This window comes from Melanotaenia boesemani, chromosome 16 (assembly GCF_017639745.1).
Source record: "Melanotaenia boesemani isolate fMelBoe1 chromosome 16, fMelBoe1.pri, whole genome shotgun sequence".
NCBI lineage: Eukaryota > Metazoa > Chordata > Actinopteri > Atheriniformes > Melanotaeniidae > Melanotaenia > Melanotaenia boesemani.
In genome coordinates this window covers 11,460,042-11,486,781 of record NC_055697.1, presented here as the reverse complement: position 1 = coordinate 11,486,781, position 26,740 = coordinate 11,460,042, and the positions used below count along the sequence as shown (strand labels likewise).

At 39.0% G+C, this 26,740-nt stretch overlaps 2 protein-coding genes across 7 annotated transcripts in view; one reads left to right on the top strand and one right to left on the bottom strand.

Annotated features, from left to right (window-relative positions):
* The window catches only part of arid4b (AT-rich interaction domain 4B), a 46,236-nt gene extending 36,608 nt beyond the window's left edge, over positions 1–9,628 (bottom strand). For all 4 annotated transcript variants that reach the window (XM_042009766.1, XM_042009768.1, XM_042009769.1 and 1 more), the window contains exons 1-2: positions 9,091–9,628; positions 6,800–6,837 (exon numbers count right to left, since the gene is read on the bottom strand). In XM_042009766.1, coding sequence (XP_041865700.1) covers positions 6,800–6,837; positions 9,091–9,157 — 105 coding nt within the window. In that variant the 5' untranslated portion in view covers positions 9,158–9,628. The remainder of the gene's footprint in view (positions 1–6,799; positions 6,838–9,090) is intronic.
* A 90-nt stretch (positions 9,629–9,718) lies between these two features.
* Positions 9,719–21,898, top strand: ggps1 (geranylgeranyl diphosphate synthase 1). Of its 3 annotated transcripts, XM_042009771.1 has the most exons (5): positions 9,719–10,030; positions 12,174–12,246; positions 13,980–14,077; positions 16,127–16,197; positions 20,384–21,898. In XM_042009771.1, exons 3-5 carry the CDS (start codon positions 14,005–14,007, stop codon positions 21,185–21,187), a joined length of 948 nt encoding a protein of 315 aa, XP_041865705.1. In that variant the 5' UTR covers positions 9,719–10,030; positions 12,174–12,246; positions 13,980–14,004; the 3' UTR covers positions 21,188–21,898. The 3 variants fall into 3 exon arrangements, with proteins under 3 accessions (XP_041865705.1, XP_041865704.1, XP_041865706.1); XM_042009770.1 differs by lacking the exon at positions 12,174–12,246; XM_042009772.1 differs by lacking the exons at positions 9,719–10,030; positions 12,174–12,246; positions 16,127–16,197.
* The last annotated feature ends 4,842 nt before the right edge of the window (positions 21,899–26,740 follow it).

Sequence of the window (26,740 nt, the reverse complement as noted above, 5' to 3'; positions counted from 1 at the left end):
GCTGGGGAACAAGGAAGTAAATAAAGTCTGTATTCACACCATCTCCAGTCTGTTTTTTTTTTTTTTTTTGTTTTTTTCAGTTCTGGCTTTTTTGTTAACAATAGTCCCAATACCACCATCATTCCCTCAACCTATATATCCCCTTTCATGCTGTGTGTAGTGTTTTCCAATTGTTGCTATGTTTCTTCTTCTTCGTTTTGTGCCGGTTGTTGCTATGTTTCTTCTTCTTCGTTTTGTGCCGGTTGTTGCTATGGTTCTTCTTCTACGTTTCGACGTTTGTCCGGCCTCAGGAGAACTAGATTGTAGATGAATTGCTGGACAGCATCGTCATGTGTGTGTTGTTCTGTGATTACATTTTCGAAGCACACCACACACAATACAAACAAAACTGATTTTTTATCTTCACGTGTGAGGTCTAAAAATCTCATAAGATTAAAAAAATCGCTATGTGTGTACCAGGCTTAAGTCTCATTAACAATGAATGAAAACCAAACAAAACCAAAAACAATAAGTATGATAGATAATAAAGTCTCTGTTCTGTAAACAAAATTGCCCTTCAAAAAATATATTAAAACAATATTAAACATGGGGCTCAGACAGGGAAAACCGGTAAAACTGCCAGTTTTTCTAGGAAAAAAAAATACTGCGCATCGTTGCTGTTTGTGAAGCTGAAATATCTCCCTCATCATTGCGTGCTGATCTATGAGCAGTGAGTGAACCACGCTGCTGCAACATCGCGCTTTTTCCACATATGCTGCGACACCGGCCCAAAAGTAATGCGGCCCACTGGGAATCCTCCCGAACCTCTCGATTAGTCAGCATGGCTCTTGATGTGTATTTCAGCGTGAGAAATCGGAGGTTTAGCGAGAAAGAGTGAGAAGTCACTCAAATGCGCAAGTCTCACGACCGATGCGTGAGAGTTGGCAGCCCTGTAAAACAAATACAGGCTCCCACATGTTAAGTGCTTCACCACGGTCTCGTGCTGCAACATGCTGCTGTCAAGCATGACACGAGAGAGATCACTCCGCAAGAAACGAGAGCGTTCAGTCGAGATACTCCATAGTGAAACCTGTTGTCATACACAGTCTATGGTGAAATAAGATAGAAAGAAAAAATAAATAAATAAAATTACTGCCGCCGGCAAACTTATCGCGCTCATTTTTTCTTAACGTGCAGTTAATTGACTTATTGCTTACTGCGACAGGCCTACAAATAAATGTTGTTAATTAAATTAGTCACCAACTATTTTTGATAGTTGACATAATCATAACTAATCAACTAATCTTGCCAGCCCTAAATAGTGCACTTCAGAAGTACTTCTATCCTTACTGCTGAGGAATACATGCATTTAAAACAGAGTTATTAAGGCTTAGTGATTACTGGTAATCTGACAAAGACTTACTGTTAAAGCCATCCTAGTCTGCAAAGAAAACATGCGATGTGGCTACATTAAGTCAAAGCTTTAATCATCCCAGCTTTGCTAAAACAAAACATGCTGGAGTGACATTGGCAGCAGTGGAATGAGATCGGTTTCTGCTCAATAAAGACTCTCAGGTCATGAAAAATTTAACAGCCAACTCCATGGTTGAAAATAAGCTGCTGCTTATAGTGCATTTCTTGTACAACCTGAGCAACTACAGCATTTATATTCTACAGCTCAGTATTAAGGGGCTTCCTGGCTGTTACCTTGAGGTTAAAGCTGCAACACTGATCGCACATGCAAAAGCTCTCACCATTTGTCTTTTTGGGGGGGGACTCCAAACCTCTAGTGATTTCTTTAGAATTGACCTAAATACTTAAAAGTTGTTTCCACAAAAAATAAATAAATAAAAATCTACATTTAAAATGTTTTATTGCCAATTTGCTTCATATGTTTACATACCTATGACTCTTAATGCACGAAATGCAAGAAAAACAGCCTGTGAGAGGCTTGAAAAAGCAACAAACTGCATGCCAAGTATAACTAGACTATAAATTGTAGCTCGTTTTTATGTTATTGTTACTGCATCCATCATCTCTAGCCGTCCCCAAAATCTTCGAACCCCAACACACACACATGAACCAGTGTCCCAATTTACCCCTTTAAATCATTAAATCCAGTGTGAATGTCTAATTTTGGATTAAGTTTCCAGTTGTAGTGTGACTGGTTTTGACAGATCTATTTATAATCATGAGCAGGGCTGCACAATATATACAGAAAATTTGTCATCATGATGCCAACAAGTGCAAAGTCAGTTGGGTTTGAGACTGCTTGGACTGTGATAAATAGTCAGATATAGATCTTTTTCACAGCAGGTATTTAAACTTGAAGCAGTCAAGGAAGCATTTCTTTATATGGCTGATCTTTACACTATATACTGAGCTATTTATTTATAAATTTTTTGTCATATAATCACAGTACTTGACAATGATATTGCAAATCATGTTTTTCTAACATGCAGCCCTGCATGTTATAATAGTTTTCTTGGACTGCAGTCTGTGATTGATCGCATCATTACTTCGAGAAAATCTACATCAGGCCCATTAAATATGTCTTTGTTGGACGGATTCTGAGAGACCTGTTTTCACAACAAGCCCACTGGGAAAGCCATGAGCTATTTGTGCTTGAAATACAGCACCTCTCATGCCTATAAATTTAACTTGGAGCTATAGTAGGGATCCCTGAGGATTTTTAGAAAGTCTATTACTTACTTAGGGTTATTTTCATAATTCACAATAAAGCAATATTTGAAAAAACCTAAAAAGTCTCAGGTCCTCCTTTTCCTTCAGTCATAGGTCTTTGTGTTTACAAAGTGAAGACACCAAAGTGTTCACTTTTTATCCTGAAGAGGAAATCTAAATGGACAATATGAATGAACGTGTCTTTGTGAACAGCGACGTCCTTTTTGTCACTGACAAGGTAAATGATTTGTTTATTAGTGAACAGATATTTAACTTTTTGGAGCATTTCTTTCAAAAATAAGTTAGTTTGAAAACAAAGATGTACCCCACAACCAAAGCCAAAAGAGAGAACTGTCAATGTCTCAGAAAGGGTTTTTACCATTTATTTATATTTCATATTGCCATTTGCATCAATGAACACTACCCAGTGCCCGTATAGAGCAACATTCATAATAACGGTTTGCAGCTATAGTTTAAAAAGACTTGCATTTATGTTTATTAGCACTTTCCAGGTTTTAATAAAGTAATCTGGTGTTCATAGATTACGCTCCAAACACTGCATATAAATCTTGTTTATCGCCGTTCATTAATACTGGTTAACGTTTAGAAACACCAGCCAGCATTGCAGAGAGCATTCACAAACAAAGAAAGCTGAATGCAGTGTTCAAGAACTAGATTGCTAATAATAAATTTGTTATAAATAAAGTTATAATTTATTATAACCATTCCTGAAGCCATAATGGCATAGCAGCATCCCGAGGCTGAAAAACCACACTTCACAGCTGTCACACCGCGCCACATGGCAGCAACTGGATATCAACACAGCGTTTTGAACACACACCATGGCTGATTCATCAAAAAGAAAAAAAAAAAAAAAAAAGAGGACCAGAGCTGAACCAGAGACCTAGGACTCCAGGTAATCTGACATTTAAAATAAACAACATATGGCCATTTATTAGACATGTTATTATTAACTACCAAAATAGTTTTAATTCACAGATGTTCAAGCAGAAATGTGTATTTAAAACTCAACCTTTAAGTACTTAAACCTGCACTGTGTGTGTGTGTGTGTGTGTGTGTGAGTCTATTTTGACTTACAATACTTAGACATCAGTTTTTCTAATAACACATTTTTACAGTTATTCGTATTGTAGTGTTGCTTCTTTCACTACAATAAAAGATAAATAATATCTATTATTCGGCAGTTGACAAGGAGGGGACGCTGAGATGGTGTAAAAGCAGATAAAATAAATAAATAAAATGATAAAACTGCACAACTTTTCAGATCTGAGTCTCAGTTTGTTTTTAATGGTTTTCCTACTGCACCAATGCATCCACAGCTCTTAGTTTATTTGAAACAGGAGGACATAACATTTAACAGCTTCAGTCTAATCAAGGTTATCATACAACAAATCAGATGTTTTCTTGTTGATGTTGCAATAAGCTACATAAGTGAACCTTTTGGACCTTGAGGAACTATGCAGTTCTAAAATATCATAAACAATAGTTTTTAACTGATTATATTGTTCTACAGTGAACAGGCTCGAAGGCCAAACAAAGGAATATGTAAGAGGCATGCGGAAAAGAATTAAGCTCCATCCCTGCTCGGCTCACACATACAATAATCCTGCTGTGAATCACCTCTTTGTCCAAACCAGAGTGGCCACAATTCCACTAGCCGGCGCTTCGGCAGGAGTTGCCTTGGCAATGCCATGGCAGCTTTAAACTAAAACATAAAAAAAGAACAACAACTTAAACTCCCTTTATTGTTGATCTTATGCGCAAAGATTCAGATTTGGGGAAATCAACATATCAAATCCTCTTAAAGGATTAGCCACAGTTCTATGTAAACTTTAAAAACTTCAACAAATGTCTGGATTATAATACCTTTACAAACTCTACGCACCCACATGTATATATTTTACAGTTCTACAGGATACTTTTTACACTGAAACATATACTTTTACATGCTTGATAAATTGCTTTTCACTTTGAAATATCCATTTTGACAAAGTGCTTTGTTACTAAGCAGGAACACATTAGGGAGACTAATGTACCTGACCTGCTCAGGCCCTCCTCCCAACTGCATTAATATGCAGCATATTTCCACATCACCACATGTTGTTAACTGTCACAACAGCAGCTGACGCTCCTTTTAAATGCAGGAATTACTTGACTGAATAGGTTTCAATCTCATTATTTCTATATTTCTATGAAACAGCATTGATCAAAAACTGTCCAGATAGAAATTAACTCATTTGCAAATTAACAATTTAAAACTAATCAAGCTGATCAGACATCCTGCATTAGACCTACCCTGCCACCTTGCTTTAAATCTTGCACTTTAATTGAGTAAACTCTGCTTTTTCCTGTACATCTTCGGCTTTAAGGTCGAGCTGAGTGCATCTACTAGATTACGCTGCAAGAGTAAAGAATTTTCTTTGTTCCAGCCTTAAGCAGGATTCTGCTTCATAAGAAATTTTATTTGATGGCCTTGTCATAAAGATTTAAACAAATATCCAGTGCATGTGCTTTCTTGAAGAAGATCCAATGATAATCCAGCACAGTTTTAAAGCGGTGTGACCAGACAATTAAAAAGAGGCTGAAGGCCATAGGGCTAAATGACAAGGAGTGCTAAGTGAACATAATGAAAAGTTATCCTACAGTTCAGCCACTGAGCAGATGCTCCTTCATAGAGCAGTAAAATAAGCGTGTCCTCCTCCGGCATTGATAGAGGCAGACAACTCAGAGCGCACAATGGAAACGAGAACTTCTCCAACGGGAAACTGAACTGTCAAAGAGGAAACATTGCTCCTTTCAGCAGTTATGTGAATAAGCAAGCGTAAGCACAATAATAATGTAATATAGATCTCTGCAATCCATCTGCTGGGGGAAAAAAAAAGCTATAAAATCAAAATGTGCAAGAGCTGTGTTTAAATAGATCATTAGGAAATTAAGCCTGAGCGTGAATAAAGTATGCTATATCTGTGTTGTGCCATGGTTCAAGTGTGTCATGCTTGACTTCTGGCAACTACTATCTGAAATCCACTACATTCTCCTGACCCAAAACATTTACCCTATGGGTCAAGTCAGCACTTCTAGTGTGAATACAAGTCAGCAGAGAGAATTTGGAAGCAAATGAGTCGTAGTTTGTATCAGCAAAAACAGACTTCCTCATCTCACCTAGAAGGGAAGGTGATTATTTTTTTACATCCTACAAAGCTTTTGGCTGCACTTCAATTAGATACCTTAGGAAACTGCTGACATGTCTGTTAGTAGGTGCTAGTATAGTTTGATCAACCACAATAACTTAAGCACCATTAAGGGCAAAGTGACAGGCTACGAATCATTATCACAGAAGCTTACACTGTTTGAAATGCTAACTCTCCAATTATACGCATGCATCGTCTGCTTGATAGATTTCTCCTCTTTTTGCTCTAATGCTATGTTTTATGTGTGCCAAATAAACATGTATCTAAAAATACTGACACTTGTCAAGACTTCTGTCTGCTACAGTGACACAACTGTGCGGGTTGGGACCTTACATGCTAACAAATAACATATACAGACGCAAAAAGCCTGCAGGCACAACACTAGAAGTATGAGAAAATATTTCGCTGAATATTTCCTCCAAAGCACTGACAGCTGTGACTTCTTCCTCTCTGAATAAGGTTGTGGAAACAATGTCGCTATTAAACATCTATTTTTTTTTTACAGCTCATTATGTGTCAGCCTAAAATTCAATAACACTGCATAACAAAATACAACATAAAAATGACAAATCCTAACTTGTGTTTGCATAAGGCTGAAACCATTAGGAACTTCATATCATGCATATCAACCAATTGTATTACTTTGGCCTAAGTCCAACACACTTGCATGGCTGTGTGTGAACGGGAGCTAAATTTATATCTAATGGAAAAAAAATGAGAAAGAAGAAAGGATGACCCCATGCATGTAAAACACAGCTTATGTTTAATCTGCTCTGCTGAAGATGAAGGTGTGTATCCCAAAGACCTGAATGAAATCTAACAGCACAAGTAGTAGTCAGCCAAGAGTTTCTTTTGCCACTGCACACATACAAGACAAAATAATAAAAATAATAAAAATAAATAAAGAAAAAAATGAATGAACATACCTTCATCTCTCTAGGTGACCAGTGTAACGAATCCCACACTGAAAACAGACGAGGAAGAAGCTGTTAGGAATCAGAGGTAACCAACTTCAGTCTTCCACAACAAGACACGATTATGTTATGATGACATCACTTCTTCTGCTATACTGGTGGATGCCGTGGAGAAGTGGGCGGTAGACGCACACGACGGGGTAAAAAAGAAAAAAAACACAGCGTCTGCACATGAAAACATCCCTCTGCCGTGTTTTTACATCCTTGAATTATGACTGGAACCGATTTGTTCGAGATGGGTAAAGCGAAGCAGAGAAGGGCGTGCGTGCGTGCTTGAGCTTGCAAGTCACATTCACTTGTGTTGCAAAGTAAACCGTGGCATCACTCTCATTTGAAGAGAACCCCCCTCCCCTCCGTTTTTTTTTTCATATATATATAATTTTTAAAGCCGTTTATGTAATGCCTGGTGCGCTGCTGCCAGTCAGTCACATCAGTCAGACTTGGCTTGTGGCTGCGAAGGGCGAGGAACACAAAGTAACTAGTCACCGTTACATGGAAGAGCCAGTTACCTCTGTCGGTAGCACAAATGCGTGGATAATGTGGACGTGTAAGATAAAGTGATAGGCTGTGTAACAATAAAATAAAAAATAAATAAATAAAAAAGGCGTACGGTATTGGGTTCTCTGGCTCGGCAACGTGGTATGCCTGCCGTCTGCACTGCACTCTCTACACCAACAGTACAGCAGAGGATGACGCCATTTCTGTAGCTGACAGTCGGTTAGAAAGGAGAACACCAGCGCACAAACACGGGAAACTGCGGGGATGGTAGACTCAATTCACCTGCCCATGTCAGAGCCATTTCTCTCTCGGAGACAGATGTCTTGTGTTTTTTAAACAGGAAGACTGCCCAGAGACCGTTCATTTTCGTTTTCTCTAAACTCCCTTGTCTCGGTGCGCTGCTCTCTGCAGAGTACACTCGACAGCAAAAAAATAGAGCGACACTCACTCTGCTTATAGGCAGACAACACAGCCACAAAACCTTCACAGAAATGTCATATCAATGCCGTGTCGCAGTAACAACTTTGAGTTGAACAAAGTCGGACTCCGGCGTGTCGTCTGATTAAAAGTCACTTTCTTTTCCTTAGAAAATGTTCTTTGATCGAGTGCTCTGGCATTTCGCTGACTGAGTAACGATGAGTGGTTGCTTCTGACAAAGAAACAAGTCGACGGAATGGTTCGCAACAAGGTCAAGCTCGAGGAAGACTGCACGGCTGCAACATCGCGTCAATTCTTACAACATTTTATTGTTGGAAAAGAAGCCAAGGTCGCAGCCCGCTTTTGTGTTTCTCGGTCTCGTTGAATGATCGCGGAGGATACAATGCTATCCGCCCCAGACGATTTGCAAGACCAGCAGCTGCGAGAGAGTAACTGACCACCAACAATAATGCACTAACGCAGCCAGAGTCTCGATCGTCTCTTCCCCCTGTCCTGAAATCCTGTAAGGTTGCTAACTACACCTTCGAGTCCATTTAAACCTTACTAAATAATTCTTGTCCGGTCAGTTTCTCAGCAACGATGTTGCCAATTACGGAAATATGAAAAATATTGGTCACGCACACAACATTTAAGAATAACACGAGTTCTCACTAGCAGAAGGAAATTAGTCCACATCAGATCTGGTTTTATAACCACCACTTATCAATCGAGGGAGTTCTTCAATGCGAGGTAGCCCATCTGGTCCATCCTACACTGGATAAGTCGATCGTGATAAGCTAACGATAATGATGGCACAAAAGAAATGCCTGACAATACAATTTACCTGTTAAACTACACTAATTGTTCGGTTGTCGACAAATGACATCCTGTAAAGATGTCAAGCCTTTTGAAGTCGTCAACTATTTGGCGATATATCACTTTTCACGTCCGTTAGGGAACACCATGACAGGCACTGCTCGACGACAACCTCCCCGAGGATTCCTCTGCTCAACAACACAACAATCCGGTGCCTGTCCAGCACACTCGAAACTATTCAACCTCGGAGGAGCATAACCTTTCGCTGCGCTAACCAGCTTAATTTGACTGTCTACAGCAGAACTTTATCATCAAGTTTAGATGTATTTTAAGACGTTGGGTTTTTTGTCACCCAGACACCCAATTCATTCATTCCCTTAAATCCCCCTAAACACAACAGACCATTAGTTAACAAGTTAGCTAACGTCACGGTTGGCTTAGTAGCAGCAGGGAAGCATGCAAGTAAAAATGTTCAAAATAGTGATTGCTTCACCGAACAAAATCAGACTTACCTATGCTGTCAAGTTGATAAACACTTATTTTTTTCGACGAAAGTGTATCAGTAATCCATAGGAACATTTATGTGGAAAAGATGGTCTGTTTTAACGTCGTCCGTTGGACCCTGATTAACGTTGGTTGCGGATTGGTAAAAGTGGTTTTCGCAGAGAGCTGCTGTTTGCCTTGTTGTGTAGCTCCTCTAGCCTAGCTCTTTCTGTGATCCTTTCCCCGCCTCCTGAGAATGATTGACATGTATACATGTCCCGCCTCTGTTAAAACTACGCTCATCCATTGGAGGACACAATTCAGGAACACGTCTCAGTCGAAAATGATTGGTTGCTCCTGTAGAAAAATAGCTACAGTAAAGCCTGGTAAGCGAGCCTACGGGGCGGTTTTCACAATACACATAAAAATGCTGAAAACTACAACCCCCAGTGTAGAGAATAAGTGTGCGTTCAAAATATATTCCAGAGTGGCCCGACAATCGTTGGGCGGATTTATTTTCTTAAATACCTGGAGGTTTTACCGGGCAACGTAGAAGTAAAACTGAAACACACATTATGCGGGATACCCCTATTACATTCCCCAGCTTCTCTGCGCCTGCTCTGTAACGTACCCGAAGGTTATATAGGAAGCTCATCAAAACTAGCCGCTACTGAAGACTATTGGTACAGTGCGCAACATAAACGGCACTAGCCTAGCATAGCATCAAGACAATCAGGCGTAGCACACGGACCTAAAATGATTTGAAAGTGTGGATTTCGCGGTCACATCGCGTGCCTTATCCAATGAGCAAGGAACTGGAAGAATTTATCACGGAAAAGAAAGAAAGAAATAGTCAACGACGATATATTGGCGCGTTTATGTTAGCGCGCTAACGCTAACTAACTAGCAGTCTGGCTAACCGGAATTCAGGACCGGCTAGTCAGGAGACTGACACACGACAGCCACAAGGTGGGTGGAGTTGAGAGCACAGCAAGTGTCAGAGCAGCATTCATGTGTAATTTTCATATTTTAAAATGTTATCGTTGTCACTTATATTAAGCAGTAATATCAGTTTATGTATAGAGTATTGTTCAGTATATTTTTAATTGGATCTGATAACATTTTTAAGACATGAGCCGAACTGGTACAACTGAACCAACAATTTTGAATTTTACCAAATGAAATATGACCCTAAATGATTAAAATGGATATAATAAGTGTCTTAATGCAGAAAAGCTGGGATTAAAACAGTTGTGTTGCTACCTGTTGGTCATGAGTCATGTCAATTGGTAATTGATTTCAGTTCCTCAGTTCAATTTTGGAGTGGTTTAAAAAACAACTATTTTCCCCCCAAATAACTTTTATGAATTACTACTGCATCTAGACAATTTCATTCCTATGCATTTGGGCAGTTCAGGGACACAGGTGTCTCATTACTCAAATTGCATCTTTTTCATCATTAAGATCCTCACATGCATGAAATGTGTGTGTTGCACAAACCTCAGTTTTTAAGCCCACTATTCCTTTAAATAATGTGCAGCTGCTGCTGAAACTAAAATAACTAATAAAGGTGCAAATTCATTATGAATATTGATTGAAATGCAGGCATGACAGTAATGATATTCATGTGCAAAAAGAAGCAAAAAAAAATATATGCCTTTTTCAAATGTGACAGCTTCCTTTGGTTTACTTCTCAGATGAGGCATCTCCTGTCTTTCCACGTTTTTTTTATTTTTTATTTTATTATTTTATTTTATTTTTTTTGTCCCTACATTCCTTTCAGCTCTCCCTCTCTTGCCTTCCTCACTTTCTCTGCAGCACCACCACATCAGAATCTAATGAGCTGTGGCCTTCATAAATTCCATTTCAATTCATTGCTCAGCTATGTGAAATCATTGTTGAATCCACTGCAATTAATGTGGGTGAAACAGAAACTACTTTGACTATAATAAGCTCTGTCCACCTTCTTGCCTGTTTTTTCTAGTTCATTTTCCTGCTCTCCTCCTGTGTACCGTCATACAAAAGGCAAAGAAAATCAAACAGAGAATTTAAGTCTAAGTATAAATTCATCCATAACCATTTATAACATTATTCTATTTGAATATTTATTTCTTGTGGGAAATGCAGTCAGATGAACGGGTAACACTGACTTCACTCTTTGACCTGAAACCTGGTTCTTGATCTGTTGAATAGTAGATGTTCCTGAAGAGTGAAATTTGATCTGACACTTAAACTAATTAGCCATTTTGTGTCCGCATCCAGTAAAGTCCTTGACGCTGCAGCTGTTCTTTTCCCTGTTACTATCTTCTTTCAAATAAATCTACATGGCTAATTTGTTTAAAATTCTATGTAATCAATATTGGGCTTGTGCTCCAGGAAAAGGGATCTAACAATGTTGATAGCTCTGTATGTGCATTTCCATGTGAAGAATGTAGTTGTTTGAGCAAGAGAAACGAATACCTTTCTCATTGCAATAGGCTGTAGAAAGTAGTAATGCAACTATATCTGTAAATTTGAAGTCTCAGGTTAGAACAAAGTAGATGTGTAAACCCCAGTTTACAGATAGAAAAGGTGGTCACATATTTGCAACAAATGCATTAAATATTGAGTAAAAACAATTTTATCTCACAGTTGTCACTCATGAACAAAATATTCACATTTGCAAAGTAGAATTTGAAACCTCGCAAGGAAATTTCCCCTCTGTACAGAAACCTTTTGACCAATCACATGCACCTAAGTGTACATGAATGGATTTCATTTAAAATATAACAATACATTTGAGATTAACAGTATTTGATATTATGTAATGTCAGCTGTCCATCCTGCAGAGGTGGATTAATGGATAAACCGACTAGTTGTCACATGAATGGAGTCTGGGGAACAAAAATCTCACTAATACAATTAATACATTGATTTCCTAATGAAATGACAGGTAGCCACTTCACTTTGCAAATACACACATTTGTCCATGGCTCATCAGTTGGTGATAGAAGTGTGTGAAGTAGTTTTGAACCACATTTACTGCTGCAACTGTAGCAAAAATGTGAGTTTTTGAATATGAGCTTTTTACAATAGGACTTGTGCACCTGCTGTGTGGTTATTGTGTTTGCAGGCATGGAGGGGGAAAAAAAGGAAAAAAACTAAAAAAAAAAAAAACAACAACTAAGAGCCCTCTAAAGATGCAGGTGCTTGATTGTTTTGCTCCAATATTACACTCATAGTGAAGCTTTACAAATTGCACCTTGTTATTATATATTTCACAGTATTCCTAGCAAAAACCTCCCACCCAGTTCCCTTGTTATTATGCTTATTATGCAGCTAATTGCTTTAAGTATCTGAAATGTCTTATTTTTGTCTGCACAACTCTTGTCCTAGATAAACACAACTTGCATTACTAGCCAGATGTCTGCACATCTGATTATTTCTTTGTTTTGTTTTTAATAATTACTAAACAAAATAATGTCACTATTACTTTTGTAAGATATTGTCTAAAAGCCAGTACACTAGAACAGTGGTTCCCAACCGTTTTTCCTCGGTGGGAATCATTGCAGTAGAGGATGTTAATGCTTGCGTCAAGTTACTGTTATTAGGGCTGGGCGATATGGCCTAAAAATAAAATCTCCGATTTTTTATAACCAAATCCGATTTCCGATTTTAATCGATTTTTTTTCCTTTTCTTTTACAAAACATAAATAAACTTATTAAAAAAATTCATTTGTTTATATAGACGAATGCTAGCAAAAATAAAGCATATTATGTCATAGCTCTTCTACCATATAAATGACTTCATATCTTACATTGAAATATGCGACACAATGCATCCGTGATCTCTTTCCATCTGGATCCTTATCATACAGGATCCACTGCAGAAATAATTCCCCTGATGAAGGTTGTCTCTTAACTAGGGTTTGTGGGTTAAGTTGATTTCTGCATCTCATAGAGAGCAGCATTCTCACTGGAGTTATACGCACAGCTAAATCCCAGGCGTGAGTGAAGGGTCACTTTAATGAAAATCTGTCAGACAAACACCGTTCTGGTGTGGAGGGAGGGCTAAGTCTGCTGCTAACTAACTATGGAAAAAAATCCCGATTTTCAAAAGATTAATCTCCAGAAATGGAAAATTTGATTTATCGATTTTATCAATTAATCGCCCAGCCCTAACTGTTATTTTCTAAAGCACATTTCAATACGACCAACGTTGATAAAGGTGCTTCACAGGATAAAAACAATATGACAATAATCAATGAAACATAGAAAAAGGGTGAAATATGCTAAGTAAATTGTTCTTATATAGAACATTGAAGTTATTGTTCTCCTGTTTCCTGTCTCCGGTTATGATACAGGCTTGTGTGAGGTCAGGCCGACCACTTTCCTTCCAGACTCGTGATATGAGGCAAAGTTGAGACTGGTGGGCACCTTCGAGAAAGAAACAGTTGTTTAGAAATAACAGCCAGTTTGTGCGAGACAGTAGGAGAGTGGCACCTTCTAGTCTCCCTTCTCCTTTTTACCAGTTTAGAGACTGGTCTTCAGCTAGAATCAGGTTGAATAAAATTGATTTTGAAAATGCAGCAAGGCAGAGTCCTCTGCTTTGCTATGCAGAGTCAAGAAGATAGCTCTCGACTTGCATACAATACTTGCCTATATTTTATACTTCTCCTGTAACAAAACTAATAATTACTTTTACTCATTCAGACTCTTGGTAATTTTTCTACAACAATAATCACTAAACAGAAATTTAACTTAAAAAAATGTGACCTGTATAGTCTTTTTATTTCATTCTTTTTTCTTCTCGTGAGGAAACATAGCATACAGAAACAAACCGACAGAAGATGATCTTCACTGATCTAAAAAAGAAAACTCTGCCATTAGAGATTTTTTTTTTTTACTTTTCCTATGTTTTGTGTTTCTTGACTTCTAGTAAATATTTGAGTAAACTGGAAACGATGGACAAAGCCTCTCTAGCCGCCTCGGACCGAATTTTGCTGGAGCCATACAAGTACTTGTTGCAACTGCCAGGTGAGCTCTTTTTATCCTCAGTGGGTTTGGGCAGAGATGGAGACATACAGCTGAAAAGAAACATATTCCACTTTATCTTTTTTGACTAGTTTGCTTCACATTAGCTACTGAAACGAGGCACACATAAGCACATCACAGTGGGAAGACTTGCAGAAGCTACACTCTCCTGGCTGGAAATACAAGGGAACTGCTGTGTGGAGCATGCAGGAGGCAATATATGATGTAGAAATTGGATTGTGGTAATGTCTGTATTCCCTTGATAACAGGTTGAGAATAGCAAATGAGGCTCTTTATTGTGTTGATACGAATACTGCAAGTATCCGCACATATTCTCAATAGTGGGAACCAATTGGAAAGCAGCATCCACATCAGCAGAAATGAGTCTCACCAACACACACACACTCACCTGCACAGCGGGTGTAAATGCTCCAGAGTATTTGTTGACATTTTCACACACTGCCTCATGTACTGATGATCCAGATATTTGTATGGATGTATGGTTTATTTTGACATTTTTCATGTTAAACTTTATATAATTGAAAAAAGAAGCTTTAGTGAGTTAGATTTATCCCCTTTCATGTATGGCATCTCAGAGAAAATTCCCCAAGAGTGTAGAAAAACTTCCTCCAGGACTTTGTGTGTCTAGATATAGTCAAAAGATCTAAAAATCATTGTTTGATAATCACACTAAATTAGACCCAGTTAAGGTTTTTATCAGCTCTCTGAACATGTTGAATCAGCGTTGGGTTTGTCAGGCTGAAGCAGCATAGTCTTATGTGCCAATTTTTAAATGCATATCAAAAGCATAAATGTAAACAATCTATAAGGCATTCAACTTTCAATAGTGTAAATATATTTGCTTTCTTATGCACTGCAAAGTTTTGACCTTTTCTCAGGCATAGAGTGTGTGTTGTAGTTGGTAGCTAGATGTTGTCTTTGCGGCATGTTGCACAGTTTTTTGTGCAGACGCTACCATTGTGAGAAGACACAGCATGGGGCGATTCGTCGGCAATGCTTCTTTACATTCAGTGTTGATGAAGTTTAGTGTGTAAGGTAGTCGCTGCCTTGTTTTCGGTCACTGTGGTCACCAGCCTCTCAAGGTTTTAAGTCCTGCAGTAAAGATGTTACTTTGTAAAGGTTTAACTTTATTTTAATGTTAAGTGTGCTAACAGCAGATTTATTATCTTGGTAATGTCTTATTTAAATTTGAGGATCATGGTTACCCACTAATGACTTCAAATATAATTAAAAGAAGTGATGAATAAGTTAAGGATTTAATACCTGGATATGAGCAAGATGTGTGAATCTCTACATATTTAACATCCCAGTTTTGTTAAAGCCTTAGCAAGAGTTCAGTAGCTGCTGTTTTTATTTGTTTCTGTGGCTTTTTTGGTCTTTTCATAGAGATAAAGGTAATTGTAGAGGATAATAGGGAAAAGGGAAGTACATTTTCTATTTGCACAGTGGCATACATTTACCCTTTAGATATGTGTAAGAAGATTAGATTTAAAATTAAATAAGTGCTACATTAAACTGCAGTTTCAGTATCAAAAGAGGAGCTGTGTGAGAGAAATTGTAATGTATGGACTCTACCTACAGACTAATTCAACATTATACTCCCTAATAACCTCTTCTTTGTTTACATAGGGGCCGTAAGCACACAGCAGAGAGAGCTTTGCAATAAGGTTCAACAGAGAGGAGGAAAAAAAGGCACCAAGACTTAAAGACTGCTCAAGCTTTCAGTCACATAAAGAATCTAATGGACCAATATTCACGGTTTTAATGTTCAGTTTAACTCAGATCTTCAACTAAAACTTTTAGATAAGTGGAGGCTGACGTTTTATTGGACTCACTGAGGATGCTTCCTGCAGAGTAACTGAATGAAGGCAAATGCATTATGTTATGTCCTTTCCCCCCCAGTAATGCCAGCATAGCCTTAGCAGCATGACCCTGTTTTCTAATGCAGATTTACAGAAATTGCGGTTCAGTTGAAATGTGTCTTTTTCCCTTTTCTCTTCAAAATAGAAAAATGTGTTTTGCTCTCTACAGGGAAGCAAGTTAGGACAAAACTCTCCCAAGCATTTAACCACTGGCTCAATGTTCCAGACGACAAACTGCAGGTGAGAAATAGTTCATTTCAAGTCTCTATCCATTCGCTTGGTCTGTTGTTTCCTCTTGCACAAGGATCCAGTGTGGTAAAGAGATGCTGTACTCATGGTGGGGCTTCCATGATCCTTAATGCAGATAAACAATAAAAAAAATTTAAAAAAGGTAAACATAATAATTTGATTAGTCATTAATATTGTAAGTAGAAAAACACAAAATGATGATCATAATTAACTGCAGTAGTTGTGGAGTGAACCACAGGGAGTCTGATTAGGCAACCTTTTAGGATATTTTTTTATTGTATGGGATTATTTTCTGATTTATTTATTTTATTTAATACTCAGACTAAAATAAATTATTGTGTAATTGATGTATGCCAGTCATACTTCTGTTAATCTGTACAGTGTATAAATCGGTTGGTTAACTCAGTTGACAGAGCATCAGGGTTTTAGAGACCAGGGTTTAAAATCCCCCAGGGGGACAAATGTTAACACCTTCCACTTGGGTCCTTAGGCAAGACCCTTAACCCTACTGCCTAACCATTGTAAGTCGCTTTGGATAAAAGCTAAATGACTGTAATGTAATTTAAAATGATGCAGTAAATGGCAAAAGAGATAGTTGACACCTGGGGAATGCTAATGTATTTGAGGCACATTTTTTTCAAATGGTGACCACTGCTTTTTCAGCTTCCTGTGCTCCTGATGACTTCAGTGAGCAAAAGATTAGCATGTGTCAGGTTATACATGCTACACATGCAGCTCCCCTCAACAGTTAATGTTATAACAGACATACAGGCAGACGGCAGGATTATTGGCATCCCTGTTTACTTTTGATCTGATTCATTTAAGATCGGGGAGCTCAGACTATTGACTTTGTTACACTGATTTTTGTTACTCAATAATGATCCTGCATGCGGTAGTGAAGATAATGACACGTCTAATCTGTGCTTACAAATTCTACAATCCTTACATGGAGGAGAATGTAGAGTGTTGAGCCTGTCAGGTCTCATTTTGTTTGCTTTTCAACAGGTCTCCCTTTGTCCTGAATGCTTTATAAAGTGTCCCTAAACAAAGAAACCTGGTCCTGCGTGAAAGCTCAGAGATGGCATCATTGTCTCCTGTGTTCATTTCTTTATCAAGTCAACATAGAAAAGTCTTCCCTTCTTGTGGAGCTTGTTATTCAGACTGAAAAACAGGTGCATATGTGTAAAGGAGTAATAAATTTAAGGAATTATTATAGGTCAGTTCTGTCATGTCAGCCTCTTGCCTTCTACAAGATTAATCACACCCCTTACATTTTATCACCGCTGTCGCAGCGGGGTTGTTGGAGTGAAGTAATTCAGATTGCAAAATTAATAAAAGGAGCGACTCCACATTCAAAATGACATTTTGGATTATTTTGACTTTAGACGCTATTCTGTTTCTGACATTTCACTTCAAGAGCTGAAAGTCTCCCTGAAGTAAAAGTGACATTTTACTCAAGAGTTTTGAATTTGACTAATCAGTTCGTCATGAAGATTTGCTGGCACTTTGTGTGGCCTGGATTCATACACAGATGGTATCCAAACCAGCTGATGTCGTCGTGGCGATTCAAGAACTTCCCTGTTTTGCTACAGCAGGTAGTTGAAGTTTAACTCTGTGTTGCAGCTCTATAAACTCCCTCTGAACCCAACACACAGATTGAGAGAACTCCTCTCGTCATCATTAGCACACTACTGCCAAGAAGCCGCTGCCATGGAAACAACCGTGCCTTCTTATAGACAGAGTGGCGCTCACTCATTCATTGAGCAGTGCTTTCTAAAAAAAATAAAATAAAAAAATCTGATCCTCATACGTGTGTCAGCACTGTTATACATTGCAGGTTGTGGATGTTCCCGTGTTCATCAGTAACATTATTTATCACCTCATGACATTTAGCTGACCGCTTTTTTTTTTTTTGTTTTCTTTTCTACCATCTTTGCTTATTTATTAAAATTTGCACATGAGAATATCTGTTGCTTTGCACTGAAAGCTAAAGTTATATTGTCTCTGGTGCAGACTGAGACTAGCATGGGTTCCTCTGTGAGTACCTATCCTCCGAACCAGTGGCAGGTTCACACACATACAGTGTGGTGTGCTGCAGCACACATGCAGTGTGTTTAGATGAGCAGCTACACTACATGTGGGAGAGATGGATGAATGGATATATCTTTGCGGTTTTCTGTTTAACCTTTTGGTACAAACACCTCTTTTATACAAATATTCTCATTGCTAAAGAGTCTTGGTTTATTTACTGAGAGAATGTCCAGCATTATGACACTGCTCAACATGATTTTGATGTTTATTGGTTTAGATCGATTACAAAAAATGTAATCTCTTAAGTGTTAATGCTTTATGTCTTCTATTTCATCTTTATGTTGATGGCTAATTGATAAGACTAATCCATCATGGTTATATTTTGTCTATGGTTTCACCACAAAGCATTACAACACTGCTGCCACTTGAATTCAAGAATTTACAAAGAAAACTATAACAGCATGACAGCAACAACAGACTAAATATTCTTGAGAAATGGGAATGTTCCGAAAATAGTCTTAAGACTCAGGAATGTAAGTATTTTTTTTAAAGATGCAGTCTAGTTGGTATGTTGTTTGATCATGCAAGATGCTTGTTTTTAATCCTTGGCTGGACTTCTAGCAGGACTAATGTTTAAAGTGAGACACTGGGGTTTCTTCTCCATATTGAAGGAGTCTGCATTTTTAATAGATCACTGATTGGAACGTCAGTAAACAGTGTTTCTGCATGAGTAACCACTGATGCTAATCAATAAATACCTCTACAGCAGTGATGGTGCTAAACAGAAGCCTTTTTTTAGTGACAGCCTGACTAATGAGATACTTGACTTCCTGACTTGAAGACTGTTTGTACTTTTATTTGGATTTGAAACTTGCTGCTATCTGAAGCCGTTATTGATGTGCATTTCATATCTTGTCCTGATTCTACTCTCGTTCTGCCCTGAAACTGACAGGGAATTACAGTTTGAATATTTTATATGTCCTGGACGTGTGCATTCACTGTAGCCATTTCCACCAACCCCGTCTTTTAAGTGGCTCCCTGATGCTACAGGATGAGAAGTGTCAGGACCCTGCTGATGGAAAGGTTGTGCTTGGCGGATAAACTGCTTAACTGGCCCAACGTTGGCCTTCTGCCTGACCCACTGAGTCTCTCTTTGTACTCTCAGGCCCCATACAAACGGCTTTCATCACCAGGCCACACCACTTGTCTTTTAAATCAGCAGAGCACTCCAGCAGGCAGCACAGCCCACTCAGGACCTCAGACACCTGATGGCAACCCCAACTGCTCTCTGTCAGACAGTAAAATAAAGCTGGTTATTTGGTTTACAGGCTGAAGCTCCTCCGATTAGCACCGTATACTCTAGCTTTTTTCTGATCATAGTAGCTGTTTACTTAGTAGTGGAACAAAACATATCTGAGCTGAGTCACTGAGCTGCCTCATATTGCTTTAAAAATGGTCTCAAGCTGAATTTTCCCTTTTTCCTGCTAGCCCCTTGATTCACCAGAGCAGTGCATGGCAGGTTGTATCACATTAAAGCTGCTGGAGCTTGTCTGTACACTTGTCAGAATGGCTAAAGTAAAGTACTGAGTATTTGTCCTTCCCTCTATAGAGCACGTAAAAGTGCATTAAGCCCTGCAATGACACCTCAGAGTACTTAACCTTGTGGTTATACTTCCTACAAGCCTATTAAGCCAGCGTTGCTCTCTTGGGCACCGCATCGCAGCAGTGTGTCTGATGAGCTCTTCATAGTCTCTGTTTATTGGCTGGATTTTTCCCTTTCTTTCTTTCTTTTTTTTTCTTTTAAGCAACAACTATTCTGCCCCTAATGAAGGCTGTCAGTGGTAGAGCAGTGTAAGCATGAATGTAGACATGGCACCCTCTGCTGTAAACAAGCTGTAATGCATAATTTACACACACTTCGATGACGCTGTTAACTGGCTCAGTTTTTGTTTTTTTGTTTGTTTTTTTTCATACACTTCTTTTGTATTAATCCTTTTGTTTCAGCACCAGAGAAGTAGAACACACCAGTAAATAAATATTCACTTTCAGCTGCAGTCTTCAAAACCTCACCTGTAATTTCTGCATAATTAATGATGATAAAAGAACATGAACGATAAATGATCTGAAAGGTTTGTGTATTTTTCAGGTGATCATCGAGGTAACTGAAATGCTGCACAATGCCAGTTTGCTGATAGACGACATTGAGGACAGCTCCAAGCTGCGTCGAGGCTTTCCTGTGGCGCACAGCATCTATGGCATTCCCTCTGTCATCAACTCGGCTAACTACGTCTATTTTTTGGGTCTGGAGAAGGTTCTGACCCTGGATCACCCTGAGGCGGTGCCAGTATTCACCCGTCAGCTGCTGGAGTTGCACCGTGGCCAAGGCCTGGACATCCACTGGAGAGACACTTACACCTGTCCCACTGAGGAAGAGTATCGCGGCATGGTGCTGCAGAAGACAGGAGGCCTCTTCGGCCTCGCAGTGGGCCTCATGCAGCTCTTCTCTGAGTGGAAACAGGACCTCAAACCCCTCCTGGACACACTAGGCCTCTTTTTCCAGATCCGCGATGACTACGCCAACCTGAGTTCCCGCGAGTATAGCGAGAACAAGAGTTTCTGTGAGGATCTGACTGAAGGCAAGTTTTCTTTCCCCACCATTCACGCCATATGGTCACGTCCAGAGAGCACCCAGGTGCAGAACATCCTGAGGCAGCGCACAGAGAACATGGACATCAAACGGTATTGTGTGGACTACCTGGAGAAAATAGGGTCATTTGCCTACACTCGTCAGACCCTGCGGGATCTGGAGGCAGAGGCCTACAGGCTCATCAAAGAGTTTGGGGGGAACCCTCAACTGGAGAGCCTGGTCAGACATCTAAGCCAGATGCACCGCGAGGCTGAAGCCACAGCAGAACCCAGCCGTGAGCCACACTCCGGCCAGAACCACTGATCCTCCACTGCTGCAGGGTTCTCATACTGATGCACTGATGTAAACACACATTCCTGAAAACTTCAACACAGCAGTATTTTACATCCAGAATCGGTTAGGACTGTATTCAGCAGCCCCACATAAACGTTGCCTTCTTCTGTTCTACGTAGCGTCCTCAAGTGTTGCTTAACAGTACAAATGATTCATTTTGTATGAAGGATGGCAGTGCTTTCAGGAGGAGAAAATAATTGAAACTTGGAACTCCATATGATTGGATTTGTCTGAACAAGCCTTCCTGTTGATCTGCACTCCAATGCAAACATACTTGTTCCTGTTTCCATTAATAATGTATGAGTGTTCCTTTTTTCTTTTTTAACATAATGTAGAGACCCTGTTGAAAAGATGTGGACGTTTTGAACATGTGATGATTTGAGGATCCTTTATCATTAAGTCACCAGAGTGCCAATCCTGAAGAAAAGACCTTTGTAACTGAAAAGTCTGATTGTTACGCAACACGCTGGCCGTATGTGCAAAGTAGCGCTCATGCAGTTCATGCTCAGCTTTTATTGACCACTGTGTTGATATCGTGGTCTCACTGCAGACTTTTGTGTCCATGCAGTTAATAATCAATGCAGGTCTTCACATCTCAGATTTTAGAGATAATTGTATTGTTTGTATACACTGGTGCAGTATAAGAGCTTGTCTGCATTTATTGAATAAAAAACGTTTAAAGATAAACTATTTGTCTTGCCTGTGAATCTAATCTGAGTCAGAGATGCCTTGTTTGATAACAGCACCATCTACTGAAGACTCATGTAGTTAAAAAGTTTGCTCTGGCTTCCTGCCTCACTTAATAATCACACTTCATTTACACTTGATCTGGTGTCTTATCTAGGATCACACTCCTATTAATAGCAATTAGCAAACACACACAGCCTCAACATGTGACCTTAGGACCTCTTTTGTTAGACTAATCCGTGTTTATTTTTTCAAGGCGATTAGTTCATTTCACTGCATCCTCATAGTACAGTCAGCACGGTGAGGCAGATAATGCAAGTTATTACAACTCTGTCAATGGCTTAAGAAACCCTGACTGAATACAGAAAGGTGCAGGATGTGGTCTAGTGGGATGTTTTTGTTTAGAAATATTGGGCACCATTCATTTAAATCTTGTAATAATCTGCCACGTTAATCTGTTGAATTTTTCCTCTGCCCTGTTGACAGAGGCGATCTGTCCCAGACAGCTCTGTTGACTCGTTGAAGCTCTTACTCTTGGCAGCTGCAATTCAATTAATTATCTGTCTTTTTGGATTGAATTGTGTCTGCAGTTAAAATACATCTATTCATCAAAATGTCAAGTTCTTGAAACTCTAAGGGAGTAGCTCCTCTGCTAATTTCCCCTCTCCAAACAGCCACAAGTGTTGAAAAATGTGATGCAAATGCATTTCTGATTTGATAAACAGATGTATGAAGTGGCTTTTGCAGAGCTGACTTAAGTCCATCACAATAATCAAAGCCTCTCCCAGCTTTCATTTATTCTCTCTAGGTTGGCGAGATTGATTTTCTTCACCCACAGTGTCTGAATTGTGTTTGAGAGAAAAACAGAATAGCTTTTGTGTGAAGAGCGACATGGCTCGCTCACTGTCTCCCTCATCCTCTGCAAGCATTGGATTATTTATCACCAAGCTGGGCTTTCCAATTTTGTGTTGCTTGGTAGCACCCTCGATGGATATTTCATAAGTATTCTTGTGGAAACAACAAAAAAATTTAAAACCTTGTCTCTGTAAATGTAAATACGTGGAGGTGCTGCTCTGTTTATACTCTTCCACTCTCTCTTTAGTGATTCTCCTGAACTGAAATCTTACTTTGAGGTTTAATCCTTTAAATTCATCAGATAATGCTGATTTTTCAGGTGCACTTTGCACACATTTACACCTCCGAGCTGGCAGAACAACAGCAGCCCTTCAGTGAAGGACTGCTAAGCTGCTCCACAAGAGCTCCTGGCAGGACATTTTATTCCTTTAACACTGACTGAAAAAAATATAATATAAAAACACTTCTACATGATGGCTGAATGCTTTTGAGAGAACTTAAACTGTATGATCAGAACTGGATGAAAGATGTTTTAAAGGTCAGAATTAAGTTCAATAAAACCGCTGGCAACATAGTTGGCCCCTCATCACAAACACATTTGTCCAGTGACATGAAAAAAAAAATGGGGCTTTCATTCTCAGTAAAGGTTTTGTAAGTTCCGTAACAGCAGGACACTTGCTGGAGACTATTTTCAGCTGCAGATTTGGGGCACTTGTGAGTGACAATAACAGCATGCAGGAGTGACTAAATAACCAGAGTGCCTAGGTTCGTGGTAATGAATACAGATGTCACACAGGGTAACAGTGTGCAACACATTTGTCAAGTTTCTGGACAACAGTGCGGCTCCACAGGACAAGACTAAATACACTGAAAATTCTTCTACATTAAGTTGGATCAGATTGTTATTGTTTAAGCCTTTTAATGGCATTTGTTCTAAATTGGAAAAAGACTCATTCTAAAATATCAAGATGTCAGATGTCAGAGCTCCCAGAATAGCACATGTTCTCATGCATAATTCTGCCAGCACTCAGTTGTTTGCAAAAACCTCCCCATGTCTCCACGTCCCGCTGGAGATCAAGAGGAACAACAAAGCACTCTCTTGTTTCCACCTGCAATTACCATCACATGTATAAATCTGTCTTCTTAGACCTTCAGATGGCTGCATAGTAATGAAAGAGACAGTGATTTTACACATGTAGTTTATAATGAGAGTTTTACAGCATTGGCAAAGGCGTCTTTAGTGTGTCGGGAAGTCTGTGTAGAAGAAGTAATGCTCACTGGCTTGGAGACGTCTAACAGGAGATACTTTTGACTTGCATTATGGAAGATGTAGGGTCTAGTGCTTTTGGAGGGAGTAAATGTCTTGGTTTCTGAGCTTCTGCTGCATCAATTTTCTTCTCATTCAATCCATCCCTAATATTTCAACCAAGTACAATGACAAAAAGCACTCCAGCTGTTAATCCCCTTAAAACTGATCCGTGTTTCACAAAAAAAAATCAAAGCTCTCATACCCTTAAAGTGGTTGAAGGATGACTACAGCTTCTCATTTACTGAATGAGCATCCATGAATATGATAATCTGCCTCCATCCACCTCTGTGTCATGCCATTGCTTGTTCTAATATAAGGGATTTTGCTGTACACATTCCTCAAGAAAAGGTATCTCACTTGCAAGCAAGAAATAGGTAAAGAGCCTTCAGCTCGACAGCATTATTGGGTACAGCTAATAATAATCGGGGCTAAAAACTCACACAAGCTCACGAGAAGTGGCACCTGCATATATTCCAATTCATTTCAGCCAGGAAGGCAAAGTTGGGTGGGTGAGTAGCCCACCTGCTGCACCCGAGAGATTTACTGCTTGAGTGTGAACAATACAAACAAGAGCTGGACAAGGGGAAAAAAGAAAAAAAACCTGTTTTGACAGACACGCCTGCTGGTTTTGATTATGTTGCCCAGACAAACAGCCGGAACAGTATCAGAGTAATTAAAGTCTAAACCCAGCTGCTTTTTCTTTTTAAAATCAAAACTGCTGCAGGAGCTGCTTGAAAAATGAAGACTGCAGACCCATGCCCTCTGTGGTACTTTTCACAGAGCCGTTTGATGTCTTCAAATGAACTGAATCCACTTCTGTCGCAGTATGACATCCTTTAACGTCCCCTACAGAATCTGATTTTATGCTTCTGCTGCCATAGACAGTTCTAACATCTTTACAAGTGTAAAACAAATAGCCTCTCCTTCTTGCTTCTGTTGACCTCTGCAAAGCTTGTGAAGCTACTTTTCCTCATGGTATGCAATAACTTCTCATTAATTTTTCATATGCAAATTAGCTGTGAAGTGGTCATAATTGGTTCCTTCAATCTTCTATGTAGGTGATGCTGCAGATTTCAAAGCAGCAAACCTCAGCAATGTTAGTTATTGCTGGTACCCTCTCCATTCCATCCCTTTCATTACCACTAATATCCCACTCCCAGAAAGATTATTATTATTATTATTATGTTATTATTATTATTATGGCAACTACAATTGTGATAAGTTTTTTGTAGATACTATGTATTTTTATTTTAAAATTATTAATTTGAAATTAAAATTATTATTATTTTTCCCCCCTCCTTCTCAAATTTCTTATCATCTACTGGCATTACTATTCCAACGGCAACTAAGATTATGATTTTATTCCGGGTGTGTGTAACTCCGGAGGCAGAGCAACCGGAACGTCGGCGGATTGATTCCAGGTTCTGAGTGGTCAAGCTGTAAAATGATTTTAAACATTTATACATACACTATTACACACATACATATACCTTTTTCCCTTTCTTTTCCTATGTCTCATTGTTTATTGGCATTATTATTATTACTGTATAAAAAGATTATAATTTAATTTTGGTTATAGATAATGTCATTATTCTTGTTTTTATTTCATCTTGCATTTCATACTGGTTTTAGCATTTGGACTGTGAGTAGAGTTACATTCACATTGTCACAACATACACACATCACTGTGTTATTTGTATTCACCTTGTTTGTCCATGTGCTCTCTTTTTTTTAGATCTTCTTGCAAAATGTCTTTGCATAAAATAAAATAGCCATTTCAATCAAGATGTGTCTTGTAAAACATAAATATTATCTTACTTTTTGTGAGAGGGGATGTTAAACATAGACAGGAGCTGCATTCACTTGGCTGACATAATGAAAGGCATGGGATTAGATTGTGGCAAAAAGATGATGAAGACACTTAGAATATCAAACAAAAAATAAGAAAAGAAAAAAAAATCATTTCAAAGTAAAACACTATCTAGAATTAAAATCCTAGAGAAGTTGTGTAAAGTTACTCTTCCTGACTTTCTCCTTTGCGCTCCCTGACTTTTTGTTGTGCTCTTCTGGCACAAACCTCTGGGGTGGGAGGGTTTTCTGTCCTTTCCCATTGGACAGCGGTTTTCTAATTGACAGTTCAGTGACTGAACTTAAGCAGCGTTAGCTAGCGGAAAGCAAAAGGTGTCATTACAGGTTGCGTAAAATGAACTGGTTTCTAAGAATCTCGGCATCAGACCGATGAGCTCATTCAGGATCCAATAAAGACAGAGTGTCAGTAATGGTCCCGTAATGACGGAGTCAATTATCTTTCACAAACGCCATCACCATGTTGCTGCTGCAGGGGTCAAGTGGTCATGAAACTCTGATTCACTCAGTATTTCCATCACAAATGTCTTAACATTCGACCTTCCAAGCGCATCATCGAACCGAGTCAGTGTCACACTCTGCAGCTGTGTTCTGCAAATGTTTGCAGAAAAAAAAAAAAAGCAACAGGAAAAAAAATGACACACACACGCTGCTATGGAAATGAGACAGAGAGCTGTGGGAGCAATTTCAAATTGGGAAATGAAAATGTTTCCCCATTAGAGCACACTTGTGTGTCTAATAATATCACTTCGAATCCTGTGAAACAGAATCAGTCAAAAATGCTGGTTTTTGGATGCCGGGTGTCA